The sequence below is a fragment of the Phyllobates terribilis genome, unplaced genomic scaffold, assembly GCF_046119375.1.
Source record: "Phyllobates terribilis strain yellow unplaced genomic scaffold, ASM4611937v1 Scaffold_2__4_contigs__length_985480577, whole genome shotgun sequence".
Taxonomy (NCBI): domain Eukaryota; kingdom Metazoa; phylum Chordata; class Amphibia; order Anura; family Dendrobatidae; genus Phyllobates; species Phyllobates terribilis.
The window spans coordinates 885,339,695-885,366,943 of NW_027362762.1; the positions used below are offsets into that span (position 1 = coordinate 885,339,695).

The following is a 27,249-nucleotide window of genomic DNA, read 5'->3' on the forward strand; positions in this document are numbered from 1 at the left end:
CCTTCTCAGGACTAGATTACTTAGGTGCAGGGATCCTCAGGAGGTAGGGGTTACGCTGGCGGCCTGGACCTCTGTACCTTTAACAGTACCTCCAGGTTGAGGGATTAGTCAGGGCCCCAGCTTAGGGTCAGCTTAGGCCCCCTACCTCCAGTATACTGAGACAGCGTGACATTAATACAAAAGAGGACAGTGCAGACCTACAGAGGGATTTGGATAAGCTGGGTAGGTGGAGCATTAAATGGCAAATGAGGTTTAACGAGGAGAAATGTAAGGTCATACATATGGGAAGGAAAAATGGAAGTCACCAGTACTCACTGAATGGGAAATCATTGGGGCATTCAGAGATGGAGAAGGACTTGGGCATCTTGATTGATAGCAAACTAAATTGGAGTGCCCAAAGTCAGGCCGCTGCTGTAAGGGCAAACAGGGTAATGGGATGTATCAGAAGAGGTATAGCTGCAAAGGATGAGAACATTGTTCTTCCACTGTACAAAGCACTGGTCAGACCACACTTGGAATACTGTGCTCAGTTATGGGCCCCAATATATAGAAAGGATATAAACGAGCTTGAAAAGGTACAAAGGAGGGCAACAAAATTAATAAGGGGAATGGAGGGACTGCAATACCCAGAGAGGTTGGCAAAACTAGGACTATTCAGCCTGGAAAAGAGAAGGTTGAGGGGGGACATAATAAATGTGTACAAATATGTTAGGGGACAGTATAGAGACCTTGCCCGGGATTTGTTCAAAAGGAGGGATATTACGGTAACAAGAGGGCACTCACTAAGACTGGAAGAGAAAAGGTTTCAGCACCAGCATAGGAAGGGGTTCTTTATGGTAAGAGCAGTGAGAATATGGAATTCACTGAGTGAGGAGACGGTAATGTCGGATTCACTACACCAGTTCAAGCGGGGACTGGATGCATTTCTAGATACCAGGCAGATTTCAGCGTATACTTAAAAATAAAATAAAATAGTAGGTTGATACAGGGATTTATTCTGACTGCTGGTTTCAGAGTCGGGAGGGAATTTTTCCTCAGGTGAAGATTGGCTAAATCATTTGGGGTTTTTGCCCTCCTCTGGATCAACTTTAGCAATTACAGAACTAACAGGTCGAACTTGATGGACGCAAGTCTTTATTCGGCTTTACTAACTATGTAACTATGTAACTATGTAACAAGGGGCGTGTGGCCAGATCTCCCATTAGGTATAAGAGAATCTATGGAGAAGACAGGAGCACTCATTGCCAGGGGGGGAATAAGAATTATAAGCAACGGGTCCTGTTCAATAACAGCATAATCTAACTGGAGAGCCCCTCCTCCAGCTATATTGAATCGCCTCAGTGATCGTATAGTGTAAGTAAAGTTATCTTCTTTCCTCCTGTTTATTTTATGTAACTGAATATGCATTTTAATGTCTCCTTTGTAACATCCTTGTATATATTTTTCCTAAACACTGCCTCCCTTTTGGATTAAACATAAAATTTAATAGTTCTGTTTCTTTTGTTCTGTAATTGTTCCCTTCCCCGAAGCTATATACGCTACCAAAACGCAGGCGTCCAGCCAGGCCTGTATGATATTTCAAACTCGGCCGGTGGTGGCAGAGAGTATTAATAATTGGGCTATCGTGAAGCTGACAGTGACCGTACGGAGGGAGTTAAACATGGATTCCAGGCTGTGGAACCCAGGGTGTTGCACCATACGCTCACTGGTCACTTACCGATACCTATGTAGAGAGTAGTCTGGATCGCGTGCTCGCGACTCCGGACAAAATACGGACAGCGTGACGGCGCGGTGAGATATTGCGTGATCTCCCCGGTGTCGTCCCTCTGTGTGTGTTGGAATTCCTGACAAATTGGTGGCAAGCGGTGGGATATTACAGAACATCAGTGGCTGGATTGAGCAATCATTCCTGTCACTGAAAACTTGCACGGTTCTTGTGAGAATTCTGTGCAGAGTTTTAAGAAATCAGTCTCAGTGTTTTAATATCTTTTTATCTGGGTCATTACTATACGTGTAGAAAGAAATGTGAATATGCCAGTGATCTTAAGCGCTAGGGTGATGGATAGGGATAAAAAAACGCTGAATAAGACAGGGGTAAATGGTCAATTGAGACCTTTTATTAGAAATCCTTGTATAATCCACAACGCGTTTCGACAGCACGCAGGCCGTCTTCATCAGGTGATACAAGGGGGTGGGCTTGGAAAGTTTAAAAAGGGTCCAAGAGAAACTGATTGGACCATCAATTAATGACATAAAAACAAGACAATTAACCCCTTATATTAAGATTAAAAACAGATAAAAGACTTCAACATTTGAACAACATAATCAAATAACCCTAAATAATAACCACAAATTTATAATTAAACAAAACAAATATCCCCAAAAAATATATCAACAAAATACTAAATAATAATAAAATTATTATCGTAACCGGGGATTCCCAGCCAGTCTCCCATGCCGGTACTTGCCCGGCCACAAGCTGTATAGCGGCAGCAATCTGACAAGGGCAGGCACATTGAGCTTAGAATGGCCGTTGACAATGAATACCCTAAAAAACTATAACATTATAAAATTTATAAAAATTTATTTTGCCAAATTCTCAATAGTGAGATTGTGGCCTTCGGGTGCTAATTTCACCAACTTGAAAATCCAAAAACTTTCTTTTTTGATAAGATTCGATAAGCAGTGTGATTCCTTTTTGTCTATTTGGTCAATAATTTTAAGGGTCATCTTATTGGGATGTGCAGCATTAAAATGTTTAGAAAGACTATGCATTAGATACCCGTTCCGAATATTTTGCCTATGCTTATTGAAACGGGCATGCATAGTTTGCACAGTGCGGCCCACATACTGCCGGCCACATGTGCATTCTAAAAGATAAACCACATAAGTGGATTGACATGATAATCTATGTTTAATCAAAAAACTTTCCCCAGTCGTACTAGATGTAAAATTTAGTGCACCATCAACGATACTGTGACAACATAAACATCTGGGGCTGAAACATTGGTAACAGCCCATATTACCAATATTAGATTCATGTGCCGTAACTGTCTTAATAGTCGTGTTACTAGGTGCCACAAGATTTTGTAGACTCCTATTCTTCCTATAAATGACCATTGGCTTCTCAGGGAGAGTGTTGGACAGTATTGGATCAGCTCTTAAAATGTACCAATATTTCTGTAATAGTTTATATATAGTATTGCGGGGTTGGCAAAAAGTTGTTACCAAACTCCACTGCGAAGTATCATTAGATGTACCTACAGATGATCTAGAATTCAGCACCTTATCAACACACAATTCTTGTGTGAGGCTTTTTGTTTTATTAAAGGCATCTTGTAGAAGCCGCTTAGGGTAACCTTTTTCAAGAAAACGTTTTTTTTTTTTAAAATGTGAGATTCATTGAAAAAAATCAGAATCTCGTGTGCAATTTTTGCGTATTCTCCAATATTGGCCATATGGTACGTTTCGAATCTAACCGGGGAGGTGTCCACTGTCAAACCTCAAATAGCTGTTGACATCAACACACTTAAAAAAGGTTGACGTGAACAGACCCCCCGTGTCATCGAACCGCACCAACAGGTCCAAAAATTGGATAGCTGAAAAAGACAGGGTAGCCGTAAACGATAAACCCCAAGGATTCTAATTAAGCTCTTACTATATGTGTAGCAGTTGCATCCCCTCCCTTCTCTTGTTTTTCTGTCCTATCTTTTATTTGGCAATAATGGCTACACGTGGAGAGCCCTGGTATCACCAGCAGGCGAAGACCACTATCACTGTCCTCTGTGAGCTGAGGCAGATTGACCCCACGGGCAAAACCAAGGCCCAAATGATTGCTGAACTGTTGCAAGGTGATGCAAAGCCTGTCCGACAGCAGAGCCCTGATGATGGGGCGGCCAGCCAAGGCCCGGTGGCGCTGCTGCAGGGGTCCCACCTGTGATTGCCAGCCATACCCGCAGCCAGGGTAGTGCGGACCCCCACCTGCAGATGGCCTTGGAGCAGCTCGCCGCAGATGATCATGAAGGACGACTGCAGCGGATCCTGAAATTCCAGGAGCACCAGGCCCAAGCTGACCGAGAGGAGCGCCAGGCCCAAGCTGACCGACAACACCAGCTGGAGCTAGCCCGGATTCAGAAGGAGTCATCCTCCATGCAGACCCGTGAGTCCAACACTGCCAACTGCTTTAAACCCCGTCCTGAGCACTTCCCTGTGATGGAAAAGGATGGGGACTTGGACACATTTCTGCGAGGCTTTGAAAAGGCCTGCAGGCAGTATCAGCTGCCCACGGACCAGTGGGCCAGGTACTTAACTCCAGGGCTCCGAGGAAAAGCCTTGGAGGTGTTTGCTTCCCTCCCTCTAGAACAAGATGGAGACTATGAAGCCGTCAAGCAGGCCCTGATAAAAAAGTACCAGCTGACTCCGGAGGTTTTCCATAAAAAGTTTAGAGCCCACCAACGTGGACCTCATGACACCTTCAGTGATGTGTGTGTTGGAATTCCTGACATACAGTGTAAACAGAAATCAGCCAATCAGGGGTGTGGGAGGAGTTATACAGAGCTCAGCATTAAGAGCTCTGCTAGGTCTGCAGAAGAGAAAACAGTTATTCTATCACAACTGCTGTACCGAGGTAATACATCGCTGGAATTAGGATCTCTACCCCTGCATTGATCCAAGTTATTACTGATCCCGCCTGCTGCAGCAGAGTGTTAGCTGTAGTCTGTTATCTTGACCAGAAAAATAGCACAGCATGTTGTCAGTTCTGACACATTTGACAGAATTTGCACTAAAGGCTCCTATCAAAAATGTGAGCCCTTCGGATAAATAATGAAACTTAAAAAATAGGAATTAGTGATGAGCGAGCGTGCTCATTTAACCCTTTCGCCGGGTGCTTTCTGAGTATATTCGGCGTGCTCGTATATTAAGTTTAGGTCCCTGCGTCTGCATGATTTATGGCTGTTAGCTATCCTCAACACATGCAGAGATTGCCTGTTTGTTAGGGAATCCTCACATGTGTTTAGGATGACTAACAGTCATAAATCATGCAGACGCAGGGACTCAAACTTAATATATGAGCATGCCAAAGATACTTGGAAAGCACCCGAGCGTGCTTGAAGAAAGGGTTAAATGAGCACGCTCGCTCATCACTAATAGGAATGATTTCTCTTTAATTGAGAGAAAATAATACAGATGATTATACAGAAGAAGAAATAGAAAGTGTCCTGTACCTGAGTAACTCTGTTTGTATTTCAGGGAGGATTTTCCTTTGGGATATTCGCTCCGCTGCTTGCTCGGCATCAGATGAGAACAACCAACTTCTGTCATTGGAACACGGGGCATCGACTAAGACCTGTGGCACAAACACATTCCATAATCTGTCTAGGGGAAACTTGCAAAACATGAACAACATATTAAAGCGGGAAATATTAAAGTGTTTCTCCTTCTAGGAACATCACCTTCTTCTTGGGTCCAAAATTCTGTGATTCATTTTAGAACCTGAATAATCTGTATAGCCATAGCGTTAAGGAGGGTTTCCCATTTTTTGAGAAAATGACAACATATGCACATATGGGGACGCCCAGATATCAGAATGGGGTCTCCTGATCCTTGTTCAACCCAGACAGACTTCTAAAGGAATAGGAACAGATTGTCTGGGACTTTAACACTGATTGCATATCTTTAGGATAGGTCATCAATGTCTGATCTGTGGGGGTGCGACACTCGGCACCCCCGCCAATCAGCTGTTCCTGCTGCCGGCAGCAGCCGAGCTGCTGTGTTACGGAGTTGCACAGCTCTGTCGATGGAATAGTGCCCGTGGCCAGGTACTGCACATCTGCCCCCTAATGTCACGGGTGTGTCATGTGTGACAGACAGTTGTTCTGGATCCAGCTGTAGAAGGTTATTGCGCTTTGCTCTGCAGGCACCTTCTTGATATTTTCATCTCTGTAGTGTAGTGATATCCTTCTTCCTTTAGGACCGAGCAGTTACCTCTCCCTTCTGCTGCTAATTGACACACCCTTGCTCGATGTTTAAATACCTTCTGTCTCTCCAGAGAGTTGCCAGTGATAGCTCTATTTTCCTCTGTCCAGGCTTGAAGTACTAGTAGTCGGCTAGGGTCTTCTTGGAGTTCCCTCGGAGGATAGTTGGCGTGATCTCTCTGGTGTCTTCTCAAGCTAAGTGTTTCCCTTGTCTGTTTACCTGTTTGTCTTTAGTTGCAGTGGGGTGCTCACCCCAGTGACTAGAGCTCACCCTGTCCCCTCCCTATCTAGGGCCTATCTCTAGGGGAAGTCAGGGATTAGGTTTCCTGCTCGGCGATAGGTGCAGAACCTATTTAGGGATGTTAGAGGAGTCAGGGTGTTGTCAGATTTGCCTAGCTGTCTCCACTCCCCCTTTCCCTAGTGTTTGGGCTTCCTCCCCCTCTTCCAGTCGTTGTGCACTTAGTCTTTCCCTCAGCTTGCATGACGCCTAATGTCTGATTGATGGCTTATCCTTAGGTCCTCATTGATGACCTAAAGATAAGCCATCAATGTTAAAGTCCTGGACAATCCCTTTAATTCAGGTCTATGTAAGTTACCGGAAAGTGCAAGCAATCTTTTCATAACTTTCTCCAACTCTCAGTCTAAAATGGAGAGAGCCAGAGTCACGCACATGTTTAGCTATGTCTCCATTTATTCTGAAGCTGAATGTGGTTTGCCACAAAGGGACTGAAAAATTATGTTTCTGACATTTCCATAAAAATTATCAGTGAGCAATACAGCCACACTTTTTTCCATAGTCTGGTTTTCGTAATCAGTTGACCATCAACTTTTTGGGCAGCATCAACCTCAGTCTCCCAGACACTGATGTGAGAGATCACACCCCAATATCTTAGCAGTTGCATGAGTGCTGCACCCTCTGTAAAACATTTTGACTTTTCAGAGTTGGTTAAATCCCTTTTTGGCCTATTTTGACCCAAGCTGTCTAATGATTCTGCACACCTTGATAAAGGGTATTGTATCCTTAAGCCTCACCCTCCCTCATTACACAAATACACATCACCTGATCTGCTTCATCCAATAAACGTTCAAGTTTATACAGTTTAGAGATAAAAAATCTGCAAAAAAATGAGGATATGGACAAAATCCTCACTGCCTAATAATTCTGCACACAGTGCACAGTTAAAAGTCATGCAAGCCAAAACCGGACATAAAACCAGCTCACTGAGGGATCAGATTACAGATGCCTATTGAAGTCTATGGATAGGGGAAAGAGGAGGAGCAAAGAGAGTAAAGACTCAAACAGATGGCACTGCTGCTTTCTAGTAAGTGTTTATTATACCACAGCTACACTGCTCAGTATGATATCCTCCATGATGATGCTTGTGAACATGTGCTACCTAGAGACAGCAGAGCAGGAATTCCTCATGTCCTGTGTACTATATATAGTAGATATCACAGCAGTTAGTCTTCACCCTCTAGCTCAGAGTCAACTGAAATTTAAAGTAAGAAGAGGGAAAACCTGGTGAAAAATGTAGGATACATACAAGAATGGTCAATAATAGTGTTATTCCTCATGCACACATGACAGCGGATTCTGAAAAGTCACCTGAAAAGACAGCCGTCCTATAACAATACAGACCTTGTCATAGGACTTGGCATGTAACTTTCCTATAAGCCTCCCGTCCAGTTCAGACGTGGTGATGGCATTCACATAAAGCGATGGCACAAAGGATTCCAAAGTCTCTTTCATCCATCGTGATCTGTGGATATCCGGTTCGTTACAATGAAGATGCCCTGGGCAATAATGAGAATAACGTGCACAATAAATACAGACTGTTTAGATATGTCTAACAGAGAAATCATTGTTGTGCAATTTTATGGTTATTTTTTTTCCTCAATGACACAAATAAGGAAGCAGTTAAGCAACATTTTATTCCATATCGGCACCCCCACCTGGTACCACGGCTCAGTCCTACTCAAGGGAGAGTGAGACTGTGCTGGTGTTGTGTAAGATCAGGCACAGCCACTATTTAAACAAGCATCAAAGTTTTTATCCTCTTAATATATTGCAGTCATCATGTTATATAGTATTGTGTACTTAAAATTGCTCATTTTGCCTTTCTACCCATTTACCGTACTTTGCGGATTATAAGATGCACTTTTGCCCCCCAACAATGAGGATGCATCTTATATTCCGAATGTAGATTACCGGTTACCGGGGGGCGATGGCGCGGGGTCACAGGGTCGCCAATGCAGGAAGTCGGCGTGGCAGGAGTGGGGCGATGCAGCGGGTCCTGAACTGGGAGAAGGGGTTGTCCCAGAGGCGGGCTTCAAGAAAATGGCGGCGGTGCAAGGCAGGAGCGGAGTCCCCACTCTGCACATTGATCTCCCAGTGGTGGGCTTCAGGAAAATCTGAAGACACGTGTCTCTTCTCTGAAGATGAGCCGAGAGTATTGCGAGTTTGAGAAAGCCAAGAAGATGGACAGCTCTTCTGACTAAGAGACCATTTTTCTTGCCACCACAGGGTCGCCACGGTAAAATTCCCCAGAGTGGCCAAGGAAGCGGAATCGCTGACAGTAGTGATCCAGTGGGAGTCCACACCGCAGACGCGGGTGGGTCTGATCCAACACGAGGTCAAATTCCAGAAAGGCCACCCTCTTTTGGATTCCAATGGCCACTAAAGTTGCCGGAAATAGTGGAGGAGCGCATGGAAGCTGACGCTCTAGCCCGGGAATGGGTGGCCCGCCTAAGGAGAGCTACTTTCGAGAAGCAGAGTAATAATAATAATAATAATAATAGTTTATTTTTATAGCGCCAACATATTCCGCAGCACTTTACAAATTTTAGGGGGGACTTATACAGACAATACAGAATAAGCATATCTCATATCGAACGGAGTGAGGGCCCTGCTCGCGAGCTTACAGTCTATGAGGAAGTGGGGGAGACACAAAAGGTAAAAAGTACATATATTGTATAATGCAGCCTTCATATACTGAATAGGATAAATAATAATACATGGACTGGTCGCCAGCCAGTATGTGTGCAGTCCTGACAGAGGCTTTTATGTGCATGGTTGGTTTGAACCCGAAGTTGAAGAAGATTTTAATATGGGGGAAAGCTGGGATGGACAGAGTGTGTTTAGGTGATACGCCAGTCTAAAGAAATGTGTTTTTAGGGTTCGCTTGAAACTGTGGGTACAGAGGGCCGGGTGGTCGATTTTAATTACATCAAGAGGTACGGTTTCATAAAGGAACTGAGGATGAAATGTACGTTGACTGGGCTATGGTAAAACGAGAGACGTTGCCCTACCATCTCCATAGTCTGTATATGGGCGAAAAAAGTGAACTTTTGCAAAGTGTGGTGTAGAAAGGGCTTCGAAAGAGCTCATTGCCACCAGTGCCGATACCCACCTTCACAGCCCATGTTCAGGAGACCGGAAGAAGAAGAAGCAGAGCACCAAGATGCAAACCCCATTCAGGCCAAAGATAGGCAGCACCTTGGTGCCGAAGTGTCCCCAGCGGCCCGGGGCAGGCACTAACATCTGCTTAACCGGCAAAGCCTCCGAACATGTTTTTGTATCCGGGACGGGCCTGCTGGAAAATTATCAAGGTCGACAGGAACATCCAGACCACCCATGGAGGTGGGACCAACCTCCACCCAGGCACCCGGGAAGGCTGGAAAAAGAAGACAAAGTAGTTGAAGGTTCTAGGTGTTCCCAGGTATTCCTTCTCCTGTTTTTTTTCTGTTTGGCTGTGTTACAGAGGCCATTCCCTGAGTCAGTGTTATCTGGACTCAGCAAGTGTTCTAGTTTTTCTTCGGCAGCCGCTTGCTACATGGGGGCCTGTTGCTCCATCCACAAGGGACATTAACACTCTGGTCAAATCACTCAGTCTATACGACCAATAGTTGTTAAGAGTTGAGGAAGTCGTATCAAGGAGAAGAAGAGAGGGGTTTGGACTGCTTCGTGAGTTGTGTTTTATGTGTTATGTTTATGCAGTTTGATGGTCGGGGACGACCATATTTTGCCATGGGGGCATGTAAGGGGGTAGAAGACGTCATGTCAACATGGGGTTAACGTGAAGTGTGATATGTTATATGTTTGATAAAGAGTGTTACATTTTATCCTAATGGCTGGTTTGTGTCTCAGTTTTCCTAAGAGGTTCTACCTCAAGGCCGTCCCCGGAGAATGGGGAGAGCTGTCCACTAGGGGAACCATTACAAAACATAGGGATACAGTTTGCACCACTTAGGTAAGTATACAGTTAATACATTGGGACTAGCCCACTAGTTGGGAGGGATTAGATTAGTTAAAGGGAACCTGTCACCAGAAATAACGCTGTTAACCTGAAAATATGTGGTTAATCTGCAGATTAACAGTGTTATTATGGGCGGCACCGATTCAGTCACCGAGTTGAAGCAGTGGAGAGTCAGTGAGGAACCTAGGAGAGTCAAGTGTGAGTGGAGTTCTGAGGAAATGCTAGATAAGACAGAGTTCAATGGGTTCTAAGAAAGTGGATGCAGCAGAGGCAAAAGGGTACTTTTAGTGCAGGACTCCCAAACAGTATAAGGACACACCCAAAGCTTTGTGTGGACACCGGGGCAGTCTTGGGCCTTGGGCCGGGAAGAGGCATTGAGTGTCATGTCTCTGTCTTCCCTGTGAGGAAGATGTCAGCCGGGTCACAGCAAAATGGAAAGATGGTGGGCCTCAGGGAAACTGTTACGCCGGATAGGAAACTCCTGGGACCAACAGAAGATGTTGAGGCGGGGGCAGGTTGGGCAGAACGGAGACAAGGACTGATAGTACACTGGACAAAGGGAACATCATCCGTAGGGAATTCCGTCTCACTGTGTGTGCTGCAACTGCATGTATCCGAATTGCACAGTGAACCTGTTCAACCGGTCCTATGGTCTCCTGTCATGCTTTTAGCTGAATCCAGTCCCATGGACGGGGAGGTAACAAGGACTCCCAAACTACAAGTGAGTAAAGAAAGATCCCCACAGCACATCACACACCACTCGGATTCCTGTTTAGAAGAGAGGTTTCAGGGCAAAGAGAATTCAGGATTACAGGGTGTTGATGAGTAGCCATTACAGCAGGGGGTGTCCGCCATCGATGTTCTTCCGTAAATCTCAGCCACAGAGTGGGATTTACAGGAGATAGTTATTTTTATAAAAACATGTTTGGCATTTCCATATCCATAAAAAGTCCAATCTATGAACTTCTAAAAACATATTGAGACAGATGCTAAACGTGGTAATGAAAAAATATATATGTTTTTCGATTACTGCACCTCCTCTAAAAGTGCAATATGAGGCGATCAAAACTTCTTATGTAGCCCAAAATAGTAGCAATAAAAACAATATCTCATCAAGCAAAATAACAAGCCACGCCAGAAATAAAAAATAGTTTTTGCTTCTGATTTTTTTTTTTTTAACCATAAATAAAAAAAAAATTATGGTCTTTAGAAGTAGAAAAGGAAAAAAATGAAAGCATTAAAAAAAAAAATAAAAAATGGTTTGGTCATGAAGGGGTTATGAAGACTTCAGATATCAGTAATTAATATTAAAAATTAGTTGATGCGAAGCATCTAATATAATTCTGTTGACGCTGAAGTTTTTTTTTTTTTTTTTTTAAAGAAATGCAAAGTACTTTGGAGCCAGCGGGAGACCTATCAATACACCTCGAAACAAAAAATAAAAGACAACCGAAAACAATTAGCTGAAGGTAAAACGCTTAGGAACTTACTGGTATATAATTACAGAGCAGAAATATGGAAAGTGCTGATGCGGATGCTGAAAGTGGTCATGTCTCTTTCAGCTCATTTCCCCATAACGTCCTACTAAGCAGTTCCTGCCTGACACTGTGTAACATTAATCACTGCTGGAGAGATGCACTTCAGATGCAGTTATCAGCCGCTGCAGAGCAAAGATTCTGACAAGTGAGTTGATCTTGGCAGCTAGATAAGGACTATTGTCTCCCCTGCGCCCGACTGACTCCACTAGATCTCTCGCTCTTTCTAAAATGTCATCTCTCAAGATTTCAATATGTCCATAAAACCGCAGCGTGAGGATAGCCGGTAGAGAGGGGTAATCGTCACAACCGTGAAAGATAAATTAGGGAAACAGCTGAAAAATGGCAAGGTTTGAGCATTAAATGCACATAATGAGCTCCTTCAGTAATATACAAATGATCATGATTGCAGAAAGATGCAGAACTTAAGAGCTGATTTAGAATACGGTTTAATTCTGAATCCGTCGACATATCCGGTCTACCAAACAACTACCTAATCAGATTACCATAAAAAGCACTGGTCCGGCCCGGCCCGCATCGTCAGACTAATTCTGGATAATTTAGGAGAAATCCATCCAAATTCTGAGCTTTTTTGTCCAAATTGTTCCCATCCTACAGCCCCAATTCCAAAAAAAGTTGGGACGCTGTGTAAAATGTAAAGAAAACAAGAATGCGATGATATGGAAATCTCTTCGAACACAGATCAGGAGAATGTTGGACATTTTTCCATCTCATTTGAAAAAATGACCTAATTTCGAAATTGATGGAGGCAAAGTCTCAAAAAAGTTGGGACAGTGCCGTGTCTACCATTGTGTAGCCTTCCCTTTTATTTTATCATCAGTGTGTAAAAGTGGAGAGACTAAGGAAGCGATTCATCAAGACCGGCAATTCTCTCGTTGGTCTTCATGAGGGGGCATGTTGGAGAGGACGCTCCTGATTAACTAAGAGCTTTTAATGAATGAATGAATCAGGCGAACCACGTCGTGGTATGTGCCACTATGGGTGCCTTGCCACAAATCTTACTCCAGCCTCCGGTGGAGCAAGATTTGAGGTGTAGCAAGCCCCACCACTGATCATGACTTTGATGGACGGGGCCACCGCACCGAGTCATGCTCGCATCCAGCTCACTTTGTTGGAGGTGGGGACGAAAATGTCATGAAAACACCAGAAGTCATATATTTTTTTCACAAGCTCACTTTGCGCAAAAAAAAAATTGTGACTTTTCAAAGCTGGCAAAAAAGTTTTGATGAATTGCCCCCTAATTGCTTTATAAATCATTGCATGCCTGTTTTCTTCACATTTTATACAGGGTCACAAGTACTTGCGAATTGGAAATAGATGGTTGCCAGCTCACCTGTTCAGTGTAAAAGAAGCACGGAAATTTGTCCTGAACAGACATTCTTTAACAAAGGACGCAGGAGTGCGTCTGAAACACGCTGCAGCATGTCTGTCATTCTCTGACCTATCGTCACCAAGATTTTTCATCGATTTGTATTTTAAGCTTTTCAATAAAGCGTAATCATTTTTAACTGGAGCTGGGATCTACCCATTTTTCACTTGGAAATTGGGGCTGTACAAAAATATTTTGTAAAATGTATTGTATATTTTTCTCAGACTTCACAAAAAAAAAAGGGCTACAAGTGATCCCCTAAGGTTATCATAAAAGGTAACGCTAAGCATACTCCTGAACGGCCACTTCATAATGCTACACTGCTGGAGAAATGCATATCTGCTAAATCTTCTCCTGCTGACCAAGGGTCCTCAGAAGCTAGACGTGCATCTCTCAAGATTTTCAAAGGGTTGTCTGTGATGAGGTTTTCCAACATTTTGGGTAATCCCACAAGATAAAGGGAGTCCGTCAGCTACAGAACTGACAGTATAAACTAAGCACACAACCTTGTTGGGGATTTAGACCCTATAAAAAAATCACTTTTAGTTTTTAATCATTAACTTCATAAACAGAAACTTAATCAAATATGCTAATTAGAGCGTTTGGAGCACACTAGGTGTGGCCAAGAGGCTCAGTGACTTGTCCTACCCACTGATTTTGCATGTCCACGCTTCTCTCACTGGTGATTGGCTTGCCTTAGCTTTTTCTGCAGACAGTGCATGCCTCAGACGAGCCAGCGCTGTCAGTCAGTGCGGGAGCCAGGGACATGCAAAATCAGTAGGTGGAAATGTTTTCCATGTGTTCGCTAGACCAATCATCAGCTTGAAGCCCATTGTCATGCAAACATCTGATGGTTTGGGCAGACGCTGTTTGATGGCTTTGGCTTGGTATGTGATGTTTGATTTCTCTGGCAGTACAGAATGGATCAATTAGGATATTATACCCATTTCTCCAAAGTGTCCCAGGAGTCGTTTTTCAACACTAGGCCGCGTGTTGCTCATGCTACTGTGAGCGGCTTGTGTGGCCTAAATGTGCTGTCATGACCTGCAGCATCTTTGGATTTGTCTCCCAACAAGCTCATATTGGTCAACAATTGCAAAGGGAGCTGCCAGCAGCAGATCTTGATGATTTGTGGGCCCACGTGCATTCATCATGACAGAACATTTCTTAGACCATTAATAACCTCACTGATAGCAGCCAAGGTGTGCAAGTGCGGAGATTTTTGCACGTTGCGCTCATACTCGATACTGAATAGATTGTGATGTTTTAGAAAAAATGTTTCCAATTTTTCAGCATCTGCATATCAGTAACGTGTCTATCAATCCTGCGATTTCCATAATTCTTTTTTTTCTTGGTACTGCAATTTCAATGTTGAGGAAAAGAAACAATACAAAACTTTTGACTTTAAAAAGTCATGATAGTAAAATGTAACGATCAGATTTATAGTGCTTGCCTGGACTCCGCATAAAATTTACAAGCGCCAGGCAAATAATAAAACCGGGCACACTCACGAACACTAAACCATGGAGATCCAGCGTAATTTACTTTGGTGGTCTGCACAGGGAGAAAAGGCAATGACATCCCAGTCTTTAAAGGTTCACCTGACCGCTGTGGTCTGTGATTAGCTGCACTGGTCAGATGACTGGAAAAGCGCAGCCGATGACACGTTACAATCACCTCACCACTGCAATCAATCATAGACATCAACTGACAGATGACCAAGGACCAGGAAGTCCTTGTCTCCTCTCCCACCACACACTACCAGTGGGATCTATGCAGGTTTGATTAGGAGCCTGATTTCATCCCTAATGGTTCTAAATTTTGTGAAGATGACGGACAACTGCTATAACCTGGCAAAATCTTTGTATTTACGGCACCTCAAGAAACCAGAGACCAGGCATATAACTGAGGCCTTCATGTGCCCGCCTGCATATACCAACTCCTCAATGTTTATGCTTGTATTGTATTGTACAGAAAGGTAAGTACTGGACAAAAATGGTGACAGAAAGAGATCAGAGAAGTAATAAGAATGCGATGTCGCTTATAAATCCGGTTATGGATGACAGCACAAAGACTTGCTGAAAAGTGAAGACGACAGAGATGTGACAACGAGCGGCTGAATAATCTGTACTGATCTAAAGGAAAAACCAACAAAACATCCTTATAAAGCACCTCTGTATCCTACTGCACATCGCCTTGTCACATCTTATCCACAAGCCTTAAGCTGGCTTTCACAGTAATAAAAGCACTATATCAGACCTTTAAAGCTTCAAAAAAATGTAGCATTGGGACACAGGTAAGCCACGCGATACTGATATACTGAACGTAAGGAAACATTTTTTTTCAATTTGTAACTATAAACTATAAATAGGTGCAAAGTTAAAAAAATGTGTACTTTTTTTTTTTTCCAGTGGGGTACCATGGGCATTGTACACTATTGTATGCCTACATAGAAGCCTCCTACAGGTTTCTATCGGAACAACATGATGTGAACAGAGCATTAACGGGAAGCAGTCTCTAGATTTGTGCTCCCATGGGTAGCGTGAATCAGAGCTTGTCTGCATGACTGCAGCTAGAGCCCAGAAAAAAAACAAGGTGAGCATGTACCCTGTAGTAAGTAAATAGTAATAGTACATGTAAATAACATAGGGTACTTAGTTAACACGATTTTGATAACAAAATGGGTAAAAGCCATCCCACCACAACAAGGTGACCCAGTCGGGGCAGTCCTATCCTTTCTCCAGTATTAAAACTTGACCTTGACGATCTCAATGTGAATAAAGGCAGAGCAGGACAGGGGCCCGACTGTTCAGACACCGGTCCATGGGAAGCTTTATAGATGAGATCCCTAGCTCAAAAGGGGGGGGACACTTTGTTTATACAAAGTACATGAAACTATACCAGCTAGTGCTCCAGCTCATTTATTTAGTTTTGCTGTAGTTTCTTGTACTATGTACAAACAGGAATGTGACCCCCTTCTTGAGCTAGGCATTTAATCTGTATAGTTTCCCATAGACAGGTGTCTGCACAGTCGGGCCCCTGTCCTGTTCTGTCCTTATTCACATTGAGGTTGACTGACGCAAGGTCAGGTTTTAATAGTAGAGATAGGATAGGACTGTCCCGACTGGGCACACCTTGTCGTGGTGGGATGGCTTTTACGCTTTTTTGAACAAAATTGTGTTAGGTAAGAACCCTGTTATATACATGTACTATTACTAGTATATGCTCAATTTGTTTTTTTCTTGGGTTTTGCCTGTAAAATGGCCACAGTGTGCAAATGCTCTTACATGTTGCACGTATACCAGCTTGTGCTCCAGCTCATTTCTTTGGTTTTGATGATTACAACTAGGTATATCTTTCAGAGAAAACAAAGTTTATAAAGCTAGTCGAGGACTATAGGGCGAGACTAGACTAGTCTGGATCCGCCTCTGGGCGGATTCTCCCCAACCCTGCTCCAGGTGATTGACAGGTTTCTCCCTATGTACACACATGTGAGAAACCTTTCAATCACCTGGTGCGGGGCAGGGAGAAGCTGGCCGGGGATGCAGCTGGGACTCAGCAGGCTCTTCAATCTATGTTTTCTTTTCTCTGGAGCGCTTCAGAGAAAAACATACGTTGCTGCATTAGTGCATCCGGGCTCTGATTCATGCTGCCTGTGGTTTCAGCACCACAAATGTACTGACAGATTCCTTTTAAAGAGGTTTTCCATTACTTTACTCGATCAAGCACCTGTATGAACAAAATTCTGTCCAAATGTCTGCTCCAATCGTGCTCCTGGTGACCTGATGTCGTGGCCGAGACTCTCCTGAATTCCTGCAATTGTCACTTCAGATCCACCCCTTTTCCGGGCTCTGGATTTTGACATGACGTCTTTGCCGTGTGGGCATGCTCACTTCACAGGTGAAACCAGAGCCAGAGTAAAGAACCATGGGACTGTATTAAGAACGCCAAGGAAGCTGTGGGAGCGCCAGTCACCGCAATAAACACTAGAACTGCGGCCAGTGGAGCAGAAATGTCTCAGAAAGGACAAAAAAAACCAAGAAAGTGATGGAGAACAAGGTATTTGGAGATGTTTAGGGGGAAATCGGAAGGCATTCAGGGTAGATTGGATAATAGTTTTGGGAAGTAGATAACATTTTAAGGCTATGTGATTTTTTTTTAACCTTGGGCGAACTTATTAGGCTGTGTGCAGTGGTTTCAATACAAACAATGTTTTATCAGCAGGAGATTATTACTGCAGGACTAGGTGTCTCGTGCAGGACAGTCAGGCAAATCTGTGTAATCCTGCCCACACCACTGATTGGCAGCTTGCTGACAACATACACAGGAAGCTGCCAATCAAGGGCCGGGTTATACAGAGCTCAGATGCCATGGGTGTGTCAGAAGTGACAGACAGTCGCTGTGCAGTTGCTTGCAGGAGATCTCTTTGTTTGGCATTACAGACACCTGCTTAGAAGCTGTCTCTCTAGGACCCAGCGGCTACCTTCTTCTTGCTGATTAAAACACTGGCCTGGGTGTATGAATACCTGCTGTGTGCTAGAGGGAGGTGCCGGCGATATTCACATGACCCTATGTGAAGGCTTGAGCAAGAGCAGTACTTATTCCTCTCTGGAGCTAAGAGGACGTGTGTGCATCTCTCTGAAGTCGACTAAAGCTAAGCTATTTTCCCTTGTTTGCACCCCCTTGTTGTCTTTAGCTGCTAGTGCTCATCCCCACCTTCCCTAGCCAGGTCCATGCGCCAGGGAAAGACAGGGCGAGGTTCCTGTGCGGCGATTGGGGCGGAACCAATATAGGGACGTTTAGGGGAGTCAGGGAGATATCAGGTCAGCCTAGGAGGTCTCCACTACCCCCTTTCCCTAGAGTCTGGGCCCGCTTCCTCCCTTCCCTTTGTGTCACTTAGTCTTTCCTACACCTTGCGTGACATCAGAATTCTGACCACCGCTACATCTATAGCAAACAAAACAGGGATGCTATCAAAACTACAGCAAGCAGCTCAGTAAGTGATTCATCCCTGGAATCAGGTTCTCTGCCCCTACATCATGTAGTTCTCAGATTCCATGGCAAAAACCAATTAACAGATTCCCTTTAATGTTTTTAGACACCTGAAGCAGTTCAAAGACATTCAAAAGACTGATCATATGAACAGCAAGTCGTCTTTACATTGAACATGTGCATTTCTTTCTTTAGAATTTTTACTGACATGTTTTCCACGCGATTTCCGTGTTGGAATACGCATGAAAAAGTCGTTGTGTGCACATACCCTAAGGCTGACTTCAGGGGGGTTTAAAAATGACACCAAAATGACGTATTTATCTCATGTCACAGGATCAGCTTCACATTTGGCTCCATGCTCCTATGTGCACTTACACTTCTCACACCTCTGATTGATGATGAAGGAGTTCTCACCGAAATCAATAAACAAGTTCATAACCGCTCCATTGATTTCATCCTGTACCCTGGGAGCATTGCTCAAAGATACGCAAACTTTGAGCATGGCAGCCCCTTCATTCTTACATTCGGAGGGGGACCAGCTCACAAATTATGACCAGCCCTATGTCCTCTTGTGCCTGAAAGATGACCTGTCAAGAGCTGCATCAAATCTGGTGCATGTGCCACCATACTACGTGAAACAGAAGGGAGGGCATCTCCATGTAGTGTCAAATATGGCACGTGCCCATGGGGCACATGGGGGGCAGTGATGGGGGTGGATAATAATGTGAAACACTGTTTTTTTCTACTGTGCTTTTCCTGCACAAAAATATGGAATAGCAACCTGCTCCGATTGTTGAGGTTTGGTTTTACTGTTGTGCGTCTCTCATCTTAAAAATCTGACTGCGGTTTTTTCTACATGCGCTTTTTTCAGGCTCTTCATAGAAGCCTCTAGGGGAAAAAAAAGCATAAAAAATGCAGTTCAACAGCACCTTTAAACACACAGTTTGCATGAATGTTCGTGAAATCGCACCAACTTTGCTTGCACTGTTAAACACAGCTGATTTCATGCAAAAAAAAGTGTAGTAGAAAGAATGCAGCATTAATGCTGGGTGTGAACGTAGCCTAATAGAAATCCACAGGAGAGGTCATCAGTATAAGATTGGTGGGGGTCGGATACTTCCGGGGCCAGCCGTGTGTGAATAGTGTATGGAGCTGAACGGCACAGGTCTGTCACGTTAGAGGCCGCTGCCGGGTGCTGCCGATCCAACAGTATGTAAGATAATGGGAGGTGATCGGCAGCAATCTGCTCCCCTGTCGTCACTGCTGCCGCTCTAACAGTCTTGGGTGGTCCGGAGGAGAAGATGTCACGACCAGTAGTGACCTGAGGTCACTAATTGCCGGCAAGCTCACTGACTTGTGGTCAGTAGGACATCATCCAGTCCGGCTGAGGCCATGGGAGCGGCAGCAGTGAAGAGGCGAGGAGCGGATCCTGTAGTAAGGCTATGTTCACACATCATAGTTTTTTTGGTGTCACAAATCTGCAGCAAAACTTGATCTCTGGCAGGAAAGAAGCTGCGTCAAAAACGCAGGTTTTGCTGCGTTTTTTGGTGCGCTTTTTTCACTACCCATTACTTGCTATGGGTGAAAAAACGCTGAAAGAAGTGACATGCTCCATTTTCCAAAAAAGGCTACAAGGCACAAAATACGCAAAAAAAACAAAAAACATGATGTGTGAACATCCTAAGCCTAAGTATGGCTTTTTTTCTTTTGTTAGGATGATTTTTCAATGGTAACTTTCAAACCACAGTGGTAAATCCTACTACTAAGCATAAAGCGCAGGTTTTATGACAATGGCAGCCAGTTACCTGGTGATGCACACTGCAGCAGTGTGACAGATTTGCCACCGGGGGCAGCACACATATCCAGGACTCTCTCTCCATGCCGGACATCCAGCGCCAGTACTGGTAGGAGGGAAGAAGCGTTCAGGATGTAATACCCTTTAATCTGCCCTCTTTGGTGGCGCTGTGAAGGAAATTTCCCAGGATTCCTGTTGATGTAGCACTTCAGCGATGCAGGAAAGGTTTGATGAGTGATCTGGTGGTAACCGCACAGCGACAGACGCTTCTCCGTCTCCAGACTGCAATGGGAATTATTTAGCAACACGGCGTACTGCCAGAGGCCGGGCGACGTCAGCACCGCCCTGTGGAGGTCACACATAGCATTACATCCACATAGACCTCAAAGCATTATTAGTCTATTATTATTAAACCCCCTTTTATCTAAAATCATGCTTCCTCAATCAAAAGTAGAAAACTAAAGTTTCCCTATAATTATAATTTATAGCATAAATCAGTAGAATGTACGAGATTTCTCTCCGCTTTCCGGAGGCTCCATCTGTCCCGCAGACTCCCTGTAAATGATCACACAGACGTGGCCAGACGCATTAGACTAAGGTCGGCCATTGTGTAAAGTTTGGGAGGTGCACTTGTTTAATGAAGTAGTAGAGAATAGCTGCTGGCGGAAAAATATGTTGTGTGCAGTATAGGATTCGGGAGGGCTTCATCTTCAGACAGATGGTGCCCTGTACTCCAAATGCACTTTTAGGGGCATAGGAAATGGGGGTGAAATGGGGTCGGGGCATCCATAACGTGGATGTGGTGTGGAATAAAGTTTCTGTTGCGCGCTGTGGTCTTCTGCGCAAACCCTTCAGAGAGCGGCCCTGTATGCTCCAATATGTGCTCGTCTTTCTGCAAACATTTTGTAGATTTTGATCAGTAAACTTACCTGACTGTTTGCCACTGATCCCCCAGCTCACGGGAATACATTTTATCAAAGTGATCCAGCACGACATGGCAAATCTGTCTTCTCAGCCATGCCATCTACGGAAATGTAGAAAGATACAGTTTAGGAAGTGCCAAACAAGTGGCGCCAGGACCCTACTGACGGCACTGCCTCCGCCGAATATCAGTTAGTAAAGTTTTAATAGTAAGGGCATGGGGCACAGCGGTGGTGTTGAGCCCGTATATTTCACTAGCATTATAAACTACTTTGCTTATCTACATTTTTATGCAGACCGTGTTTTACAAAGATTCAGGCTCTAAACATAAAAACTATTGAAAAAAAAGGGGTATTCTCATCTCAATAGTGTATTAATAATAATATTAGCAAATAACTGCAATTAGAAATGTAGTATAATTATTTTGATTCACTGTGTTGCTTACCCCATGTGCAGGGCATTGCAGTAGCTTACATATCCATGCTTACAACCACTAACAACTGTCACTATATAAGTGGTCGTAAACTGGAGTTATTTGTGAATTATTATTACACCTACTACATATTGGGATTGGATCTTGGAGATGTGAATACCCCTTTAATGGACCAACCAAATACAGTATTATACATTCATCTACTGGAGGTAAGCAAAATTTACAAATGTGAACATGCAGCTCTTAACATTTTGATCAAAATGTATCAGCTCACTGTCACATCATGTGGTAATGTGCCTGGCTGGCTTACGAGAGTCGGGGATACAAGGGAGAAAATTAACATATATCCTCCGAGGCTGCTCGCTTCCGGCCGTAGACGCGGAGCAAAGAGCGGTTACAGTCACTATACAGTGAGCGCGCTGTAATCACTCCCCAACACTTTGATTGACAGCCTGATCCTCACACACACACTGCAGGACAGGCTGTCAATGAAAGTGCTGGGGAGTGATTACAGCGTGCTCACTGTGTAATGACTGAAGCCCCCGGCGTCACCCTATTGACAGACAGTGAGCGGCTACAAGGAGAATATTACTTCCTTTTTCTCTCTGTAGCCTCCAGTAAACCGTCCATTCATTACTCATTATTTGCCTGCAGATTACCATTATATCTACAGGTAAAGAGCATTTTAGGAGAAAGCGGGCTCCCTTTAAGAGAGTCCCTACTCTATTAGCTGCAGCATTGCATGGTGACGGCCACTTCCAGAAAACTGCAACAGCAGGGCCGGTGACCTGATGCTCAACAGCACCCGGCTTCCTGAGTACAGTCTTAGGCCACATTCATACGCTCAGTATTTGGTCAGTATTTTACATCAGTATTTGTAAGCCAAAACCAGGAGTGGGTGATAAATACAGAAGTGGTGACGTGTTTATTATACTTTTCCTCTGATTGTTCCACTCCTGGTTTTGGCTTACTAATACTGATGTAAAATACTGACCAAATACTGATAGTGTGAACATGGCCTTAAGCAAGTGAAGTATCTTCCTTATTCGTCATCCAACTCCAGGAAGCGATCCAGCTCTATGTACAGACCGGGTAATGACATGAGATCTCTGCCAACAAAGAATTTCCATAATTGTGGGTTGCACATGACAATAAGGATTCGTCAGCCTCCTCTACTGAATGCAGATACTGCACACGGACATGATGGGTACTTTGGTTTCTGAAAGATTTTACCATGAAAATACAATGAGCCGGCATCTCCTATTTTATTATTCCTCAGGTTCCAGAGTGAATAAACCTTTGGCTCTCCGCTTTGCTATCTCTGGATATTTTTGGATTACGACCTGTGCATATTTACTAGTATTGCCACTACAGTACCAAACAAGAAGCCCATAGACAATGCCGGCCACACAGCGCCCTATCCACAGAAGACAGAGCTCACGTCACCTCCACACGGCCCCCTATCCACAGAAGACAGGGCTCACGTCACCTCCACACGGCGCCCTATCCACAGAAGACAGGGCTCACGTCACCTCCACACGGCACCCTATCCACAGAAGACAGGGCTCACGTCACCTCCACACGGCGCCCTATCCACAGAAGACAGGGCTCACGTCACCTCCACACGGCGCCCTATCCACAGAAGACAGGGCTCACGTCACCTCCACACGGCGCCCTATCCACAGAAGACAGGGCTCACGTCACCTCCACACGGCGCCCTATCCACAGAAGACAGGGCTCACGTCACCTCCACACGGCGCCCTATCCACAGAAGACAGGGCTCACGTCACCTCCACACGGCGCCCTATCCACAGAAGACAGGGCTCACGTCACCTCCACACGGCGCCCTATCCACAGAAGACAGGGCTCACGTCACCTCCACACGGCGCCCTATCCACAGAAGACAGGGCTCACGTCACCTCCACACGGCGCCCTATCCACAGAAGACAGGGCTCACGTCACCTCCACACGGCGCCCTATCCACAGAAGACAGGGCTCACGTCACCTCCACACGGCGCCCTATCCACAGAAGACAGGGCTCACGTCACCTCCACACGGCGCCCTATCCACAGAAGACAGGGCTCACGTCACCTCCACACGGCGCCCTATCCACAGAAGACAGGGCTCACGTCACCTCCACACGGCGCCCTATCCACAGAAGACAGGGCTCACGTCACCTCCACACGGCGCCCTATCCACAGAAGACAGGGCTCACGTCACCTCCACACGGCGCCCTATCCACAGAAGACAGGGCTCACGTCACCTCCACACGGCGCCCTATCCACAGAAGACAGGGCTCACGTCACCTCCACACGGCGCCCTATCCACAGAAGACAGGGCTCACGTCACCTCCACACGGCGCCCTATCCACAGAAGACAGGGCTCACGTCACCTCCACACGGCGCCCTATCCACAGAAGACAGGGCTCACGTCACCTCCACACGGCGCCCTATCCACAGAAGACAGGGCTCACGTCACCTCCACACGGCGCCCTATCCACAGAAGACAGGGCTTATCTCATGTCCACACGGCGCCCTATCCACAGAAGACAGGGCTTATCTCATGTCCACACGGCGCCCTATCCACAGAAGACAGGGCTTATCTCATGTCCACACGGCGCCCTATCCACAGAAGACAGGGCTTATCTCAGATCCACACGGCGCCCTATCCACAGAAGACAGGGCTTATCTCAGATCCACACGGCGCCCTATCCACAGAAGACAGGGCTTATCTCAGATCCACACGGCGCCCTATCCACAGAAGACAGGGCTTATCTCAGATCCACACGGCGCCCTATCCACAGAAGACAAGGCTCACGTCACCTCCACACGGCGCCCTATCCACAGAAGACAGGGCTCACGTCACCTCCACACGGCGCCCTATCCACAGAAGACAGGGCTCACGTCACCTCCACACGGCGCCCTATCCACAGAAGACAGGGCTCACGTCACCTCCACACGGCGCCCTATCCACAGAAGACAGGGCTCACGTCACCTCCACACGGCGCCCTATCCACAGAAGACAGGGCTCACGTCACCTCCACACGGCGCCCTATCCACAGAAGACAGGGCTCACGTCACCTCCACACGGCGCCCTATCCACAGAAGACAGGGCTCACGTCACCTCCACACGGCGCCCTATCCACAGAAGACAGGGCTCACGTCACCTCCACACGGCGCCCTATCCACAGAAGACAGGGCTCACGTCACCTCCACACGGCGCCCTATCCACAGAAGACAGGGCTTATCTCATGTCCACACGGCGCCCTATCCACAGAAGACAGGGCTTATCTCATGTCCACACGGCGCCCTATCCACAGAAGACAGGGCTTATCTCAGATCCACACGGCGCCCTATAAACAGAAGACAGGGCTTATCTCAGATCCACACGGCGCCCTATCCACAGAAGACAGGGCTTATCTCAGATCCACACGGCGCCCTATCCACAGAAGACAGGGCTTATCTCAGATCCACACGGCGCCCTATCCACAGAAGACAGGGCTTATCTCAGATCCACACGGCGCCCTATCCACAGAAGACAGGGCTTATCTCAGATCCACACGGCGCCCTATCCACAGAAGACAGGGCTTATCTCAGATCCACACGGCGCCCTATCCACAGAAGACAGGGCTTATCTCAGATCCACACGGCGCCCTATCCACAGAAGACAGGGCTTATCTCAGATCCTCACGGCGCCCTATCCACAGAAGACAGGGCTTATCTCAGATCCACACGGCGCCCTATCCACAGAAGACAGGGCTTATCTCAGATCCACACGGCGCCCTATCCACAGAAGACAGGGCTTATCTCAGATCCACACGGCGCCCTATCCACAGAAGACAGGGCTTATCTCAGATCCACACGGCGCCCTATCCACAGAAGACAGGGCTTATCTCAGATCCACACGGCGCCCTATCCACAGAAGACAGGGCTCATCTCAGATCCACACGGCGCCCTATCCACAGAAGACAGGGCTCATCTCAGATCCACACGGTGCCCTATAAACAGAAGACAGGGCTTATCTCAGATCCACACGGCGCCCTATCCACAGAAGACAGGGCTTATCTCAGATCCACACGGCGCCCTATCCACAGAAGACAGGGCTTATCTCACATCCACACGGCGCCCTATCCACAGAAGACAGGGCTTATCTCAGATCCACACGGCGCCCTATCCACAGAAGACAGGGCTCATCTCAGATCCACACGGTGCCCTATAAACAGAAGACAGGGCTTATCTCAGATCCACACGGCGCCCTATCCACAGAAGACAGGGCTTATCTCAGATCCACACGGCGCCCTATCCACAGAAGATACGGCTTATCTCAGATATATATATCATAAACTGGCAACATTAATTGTGAGCTGCAAATAAGGGATCCAGGTGAGACCAGCCAACAACCGGGTCTGAGATTTGCCTAAGAATTTAGCAATGGGACAAAGAGAAGCCATTCAATCTGCCTATTGTCATCTCTGCTGTATTAGGCTGGGGTTAGACGGTGACTTTGGCTGTGACACAGATTGTGCGGTCAAACATCACAATGGAAGTGAATGGGGTCACGCTACGACCATTAGGGTACTAAAAGAAACAAGTTTAAATAAATCTAACCGGTTCCGATTTATAGCAACTAATTTCTAAAAAAAAGCTACTGTAAGTTTATTGATGAGAGGAAGTCAGGTATCCGGTCTCATCGGCTGTGGCTTTTGGACTTCGGAAAGGTTTCGTTCTTCATAATTAATAGGATTTAAAATTCTCCCTAAATCTGAACAAACGGAGATATAAGAACCCGAGTGCGATTCAGAGGAACGTTCTGCTGGAGGAAAATCAAAAGATACAGCTGTAGGAAAACCGGGAGATGTAGACGACTTGAAAGAAGCTAAGCAAGAAAGCTCCCACACGAGGCCGGTGCACGGGAGAAGGCTGCTAATGGGGGGAACTAATGGCGTCATCTTAGCAGCAGAAAAATGCAGGTCAAAAGTGAATCACCAGAAAAACACCACCGAAAATGCTTGTAAAATAAACAAAAGCAGGGCATGTTTTATACAAGCACCAAAAACAAGCCACAAAAAGGGTGTGAAGAGAAAGCCATATAGTAGGTAGTAGAGAACCTCCTGGTTACAAATACAGAGGTAAAAAACCGACCAAATATTGAACATGGCCTAAAGGGAACCTGTCACCAGCCAAAACGCCATTAACCTATAGATATGGGGTTAATCTGTGGGTTAATAGTGTTACTAACCTGCCCGGCGCCTGCACTTAGCCAAACGCTGCAGGGAGAAAATGAACTTTACACCCCCCCCCCCCAGAAATTGCACGGGGCGCTGCCAGCACTGGATGTTGATGATTCTCACGCCAAGTGCAGTCAGTGCGGCAGAACATCCCTCAGACCATCACTAATATCCTCATCAGCAGCAGCTGAGGCTGTAAGCACAGGGATTTCTGCGTCCCACGCTCACACTCCAGACTGAATAAATCCAGACGTCTTTTCCAGGTCTCCATCCTGACATCTCCAGAATATCACACTCTGATAGTGGAGGGAGGAGCCTATTGTGGGCGTTGCTTACCGATAGTGGGCGTGGTCATGGATGAGATCAGTCAGTTGTCAGACGCCTCTGGTTGTGCCCATACACATAACAATGATTAGCACCACGACCAGTCTGCGTCACCCCGATCTGTGTATCCCCGGCACAGCTGCTATGTTACATACAGACCCATCTCTGCAGAGAGATCACAACATTCACAACCGCATGGACCAAGCCGAGTAATGTGAACGCGGGTATATTATGCGATGACTCACCTAACATGCTGCGATACAATCACTGACAGGGCAGACTCACGCCTGAGCCGTAACCACGTGTACTAAGGAAAGCATTCCGGAATAGAAAGGGTCAAGTAAGTCAAGCGAGCGCACTAGTGATCATGTGACTGCTGGCTGCGCACACGTCACTTCCGG

The 27,249-nt window shown here is 45.8% G+C and overlaps 1 protein-coding gene across 2 annotated transcripts in view; it reads right to left on the reverse strand.

Moving 5' to 3' along the window:
• Positions 1-27,249, reverse strand: part of NSUN3 (NOP2/Sun RNA methyltransferase 3) — a 64,003-nt gene extending 36,754 nt beyond the window's left edge. The window contains exons 1-5 of one of the 2 annotated variants that reach the window (XM_073670803.1): positions 26,536-26,819; positions 20,873-20,967; positions 19,954-20,288; positions 7,615-7,769; positions 5,226-5,347 (exon numbers count right to left, since the gene is read on the reverse strand). In XM_073670803.1, the coding sequence (XP_073526904.1) occupies positions 5,226-5,347; positions 7,615-7,769; positions 19,954-20,288; positions 20,873-20,967 (707 nt within the window). In that variant the 5' untranslated portion in view covers positions 26,536-26,819. Of the gene's footprint in view, positions 1-5,225; positions 5,348-7,614; positions 7,770-19,953; positions 20,289-20,872; positions 20,968-26,535; positions 26,820-27,093 lie in introns of those variants that run through there. The other variant, XM_073670802.1, reaches the window with a different exon arrangement.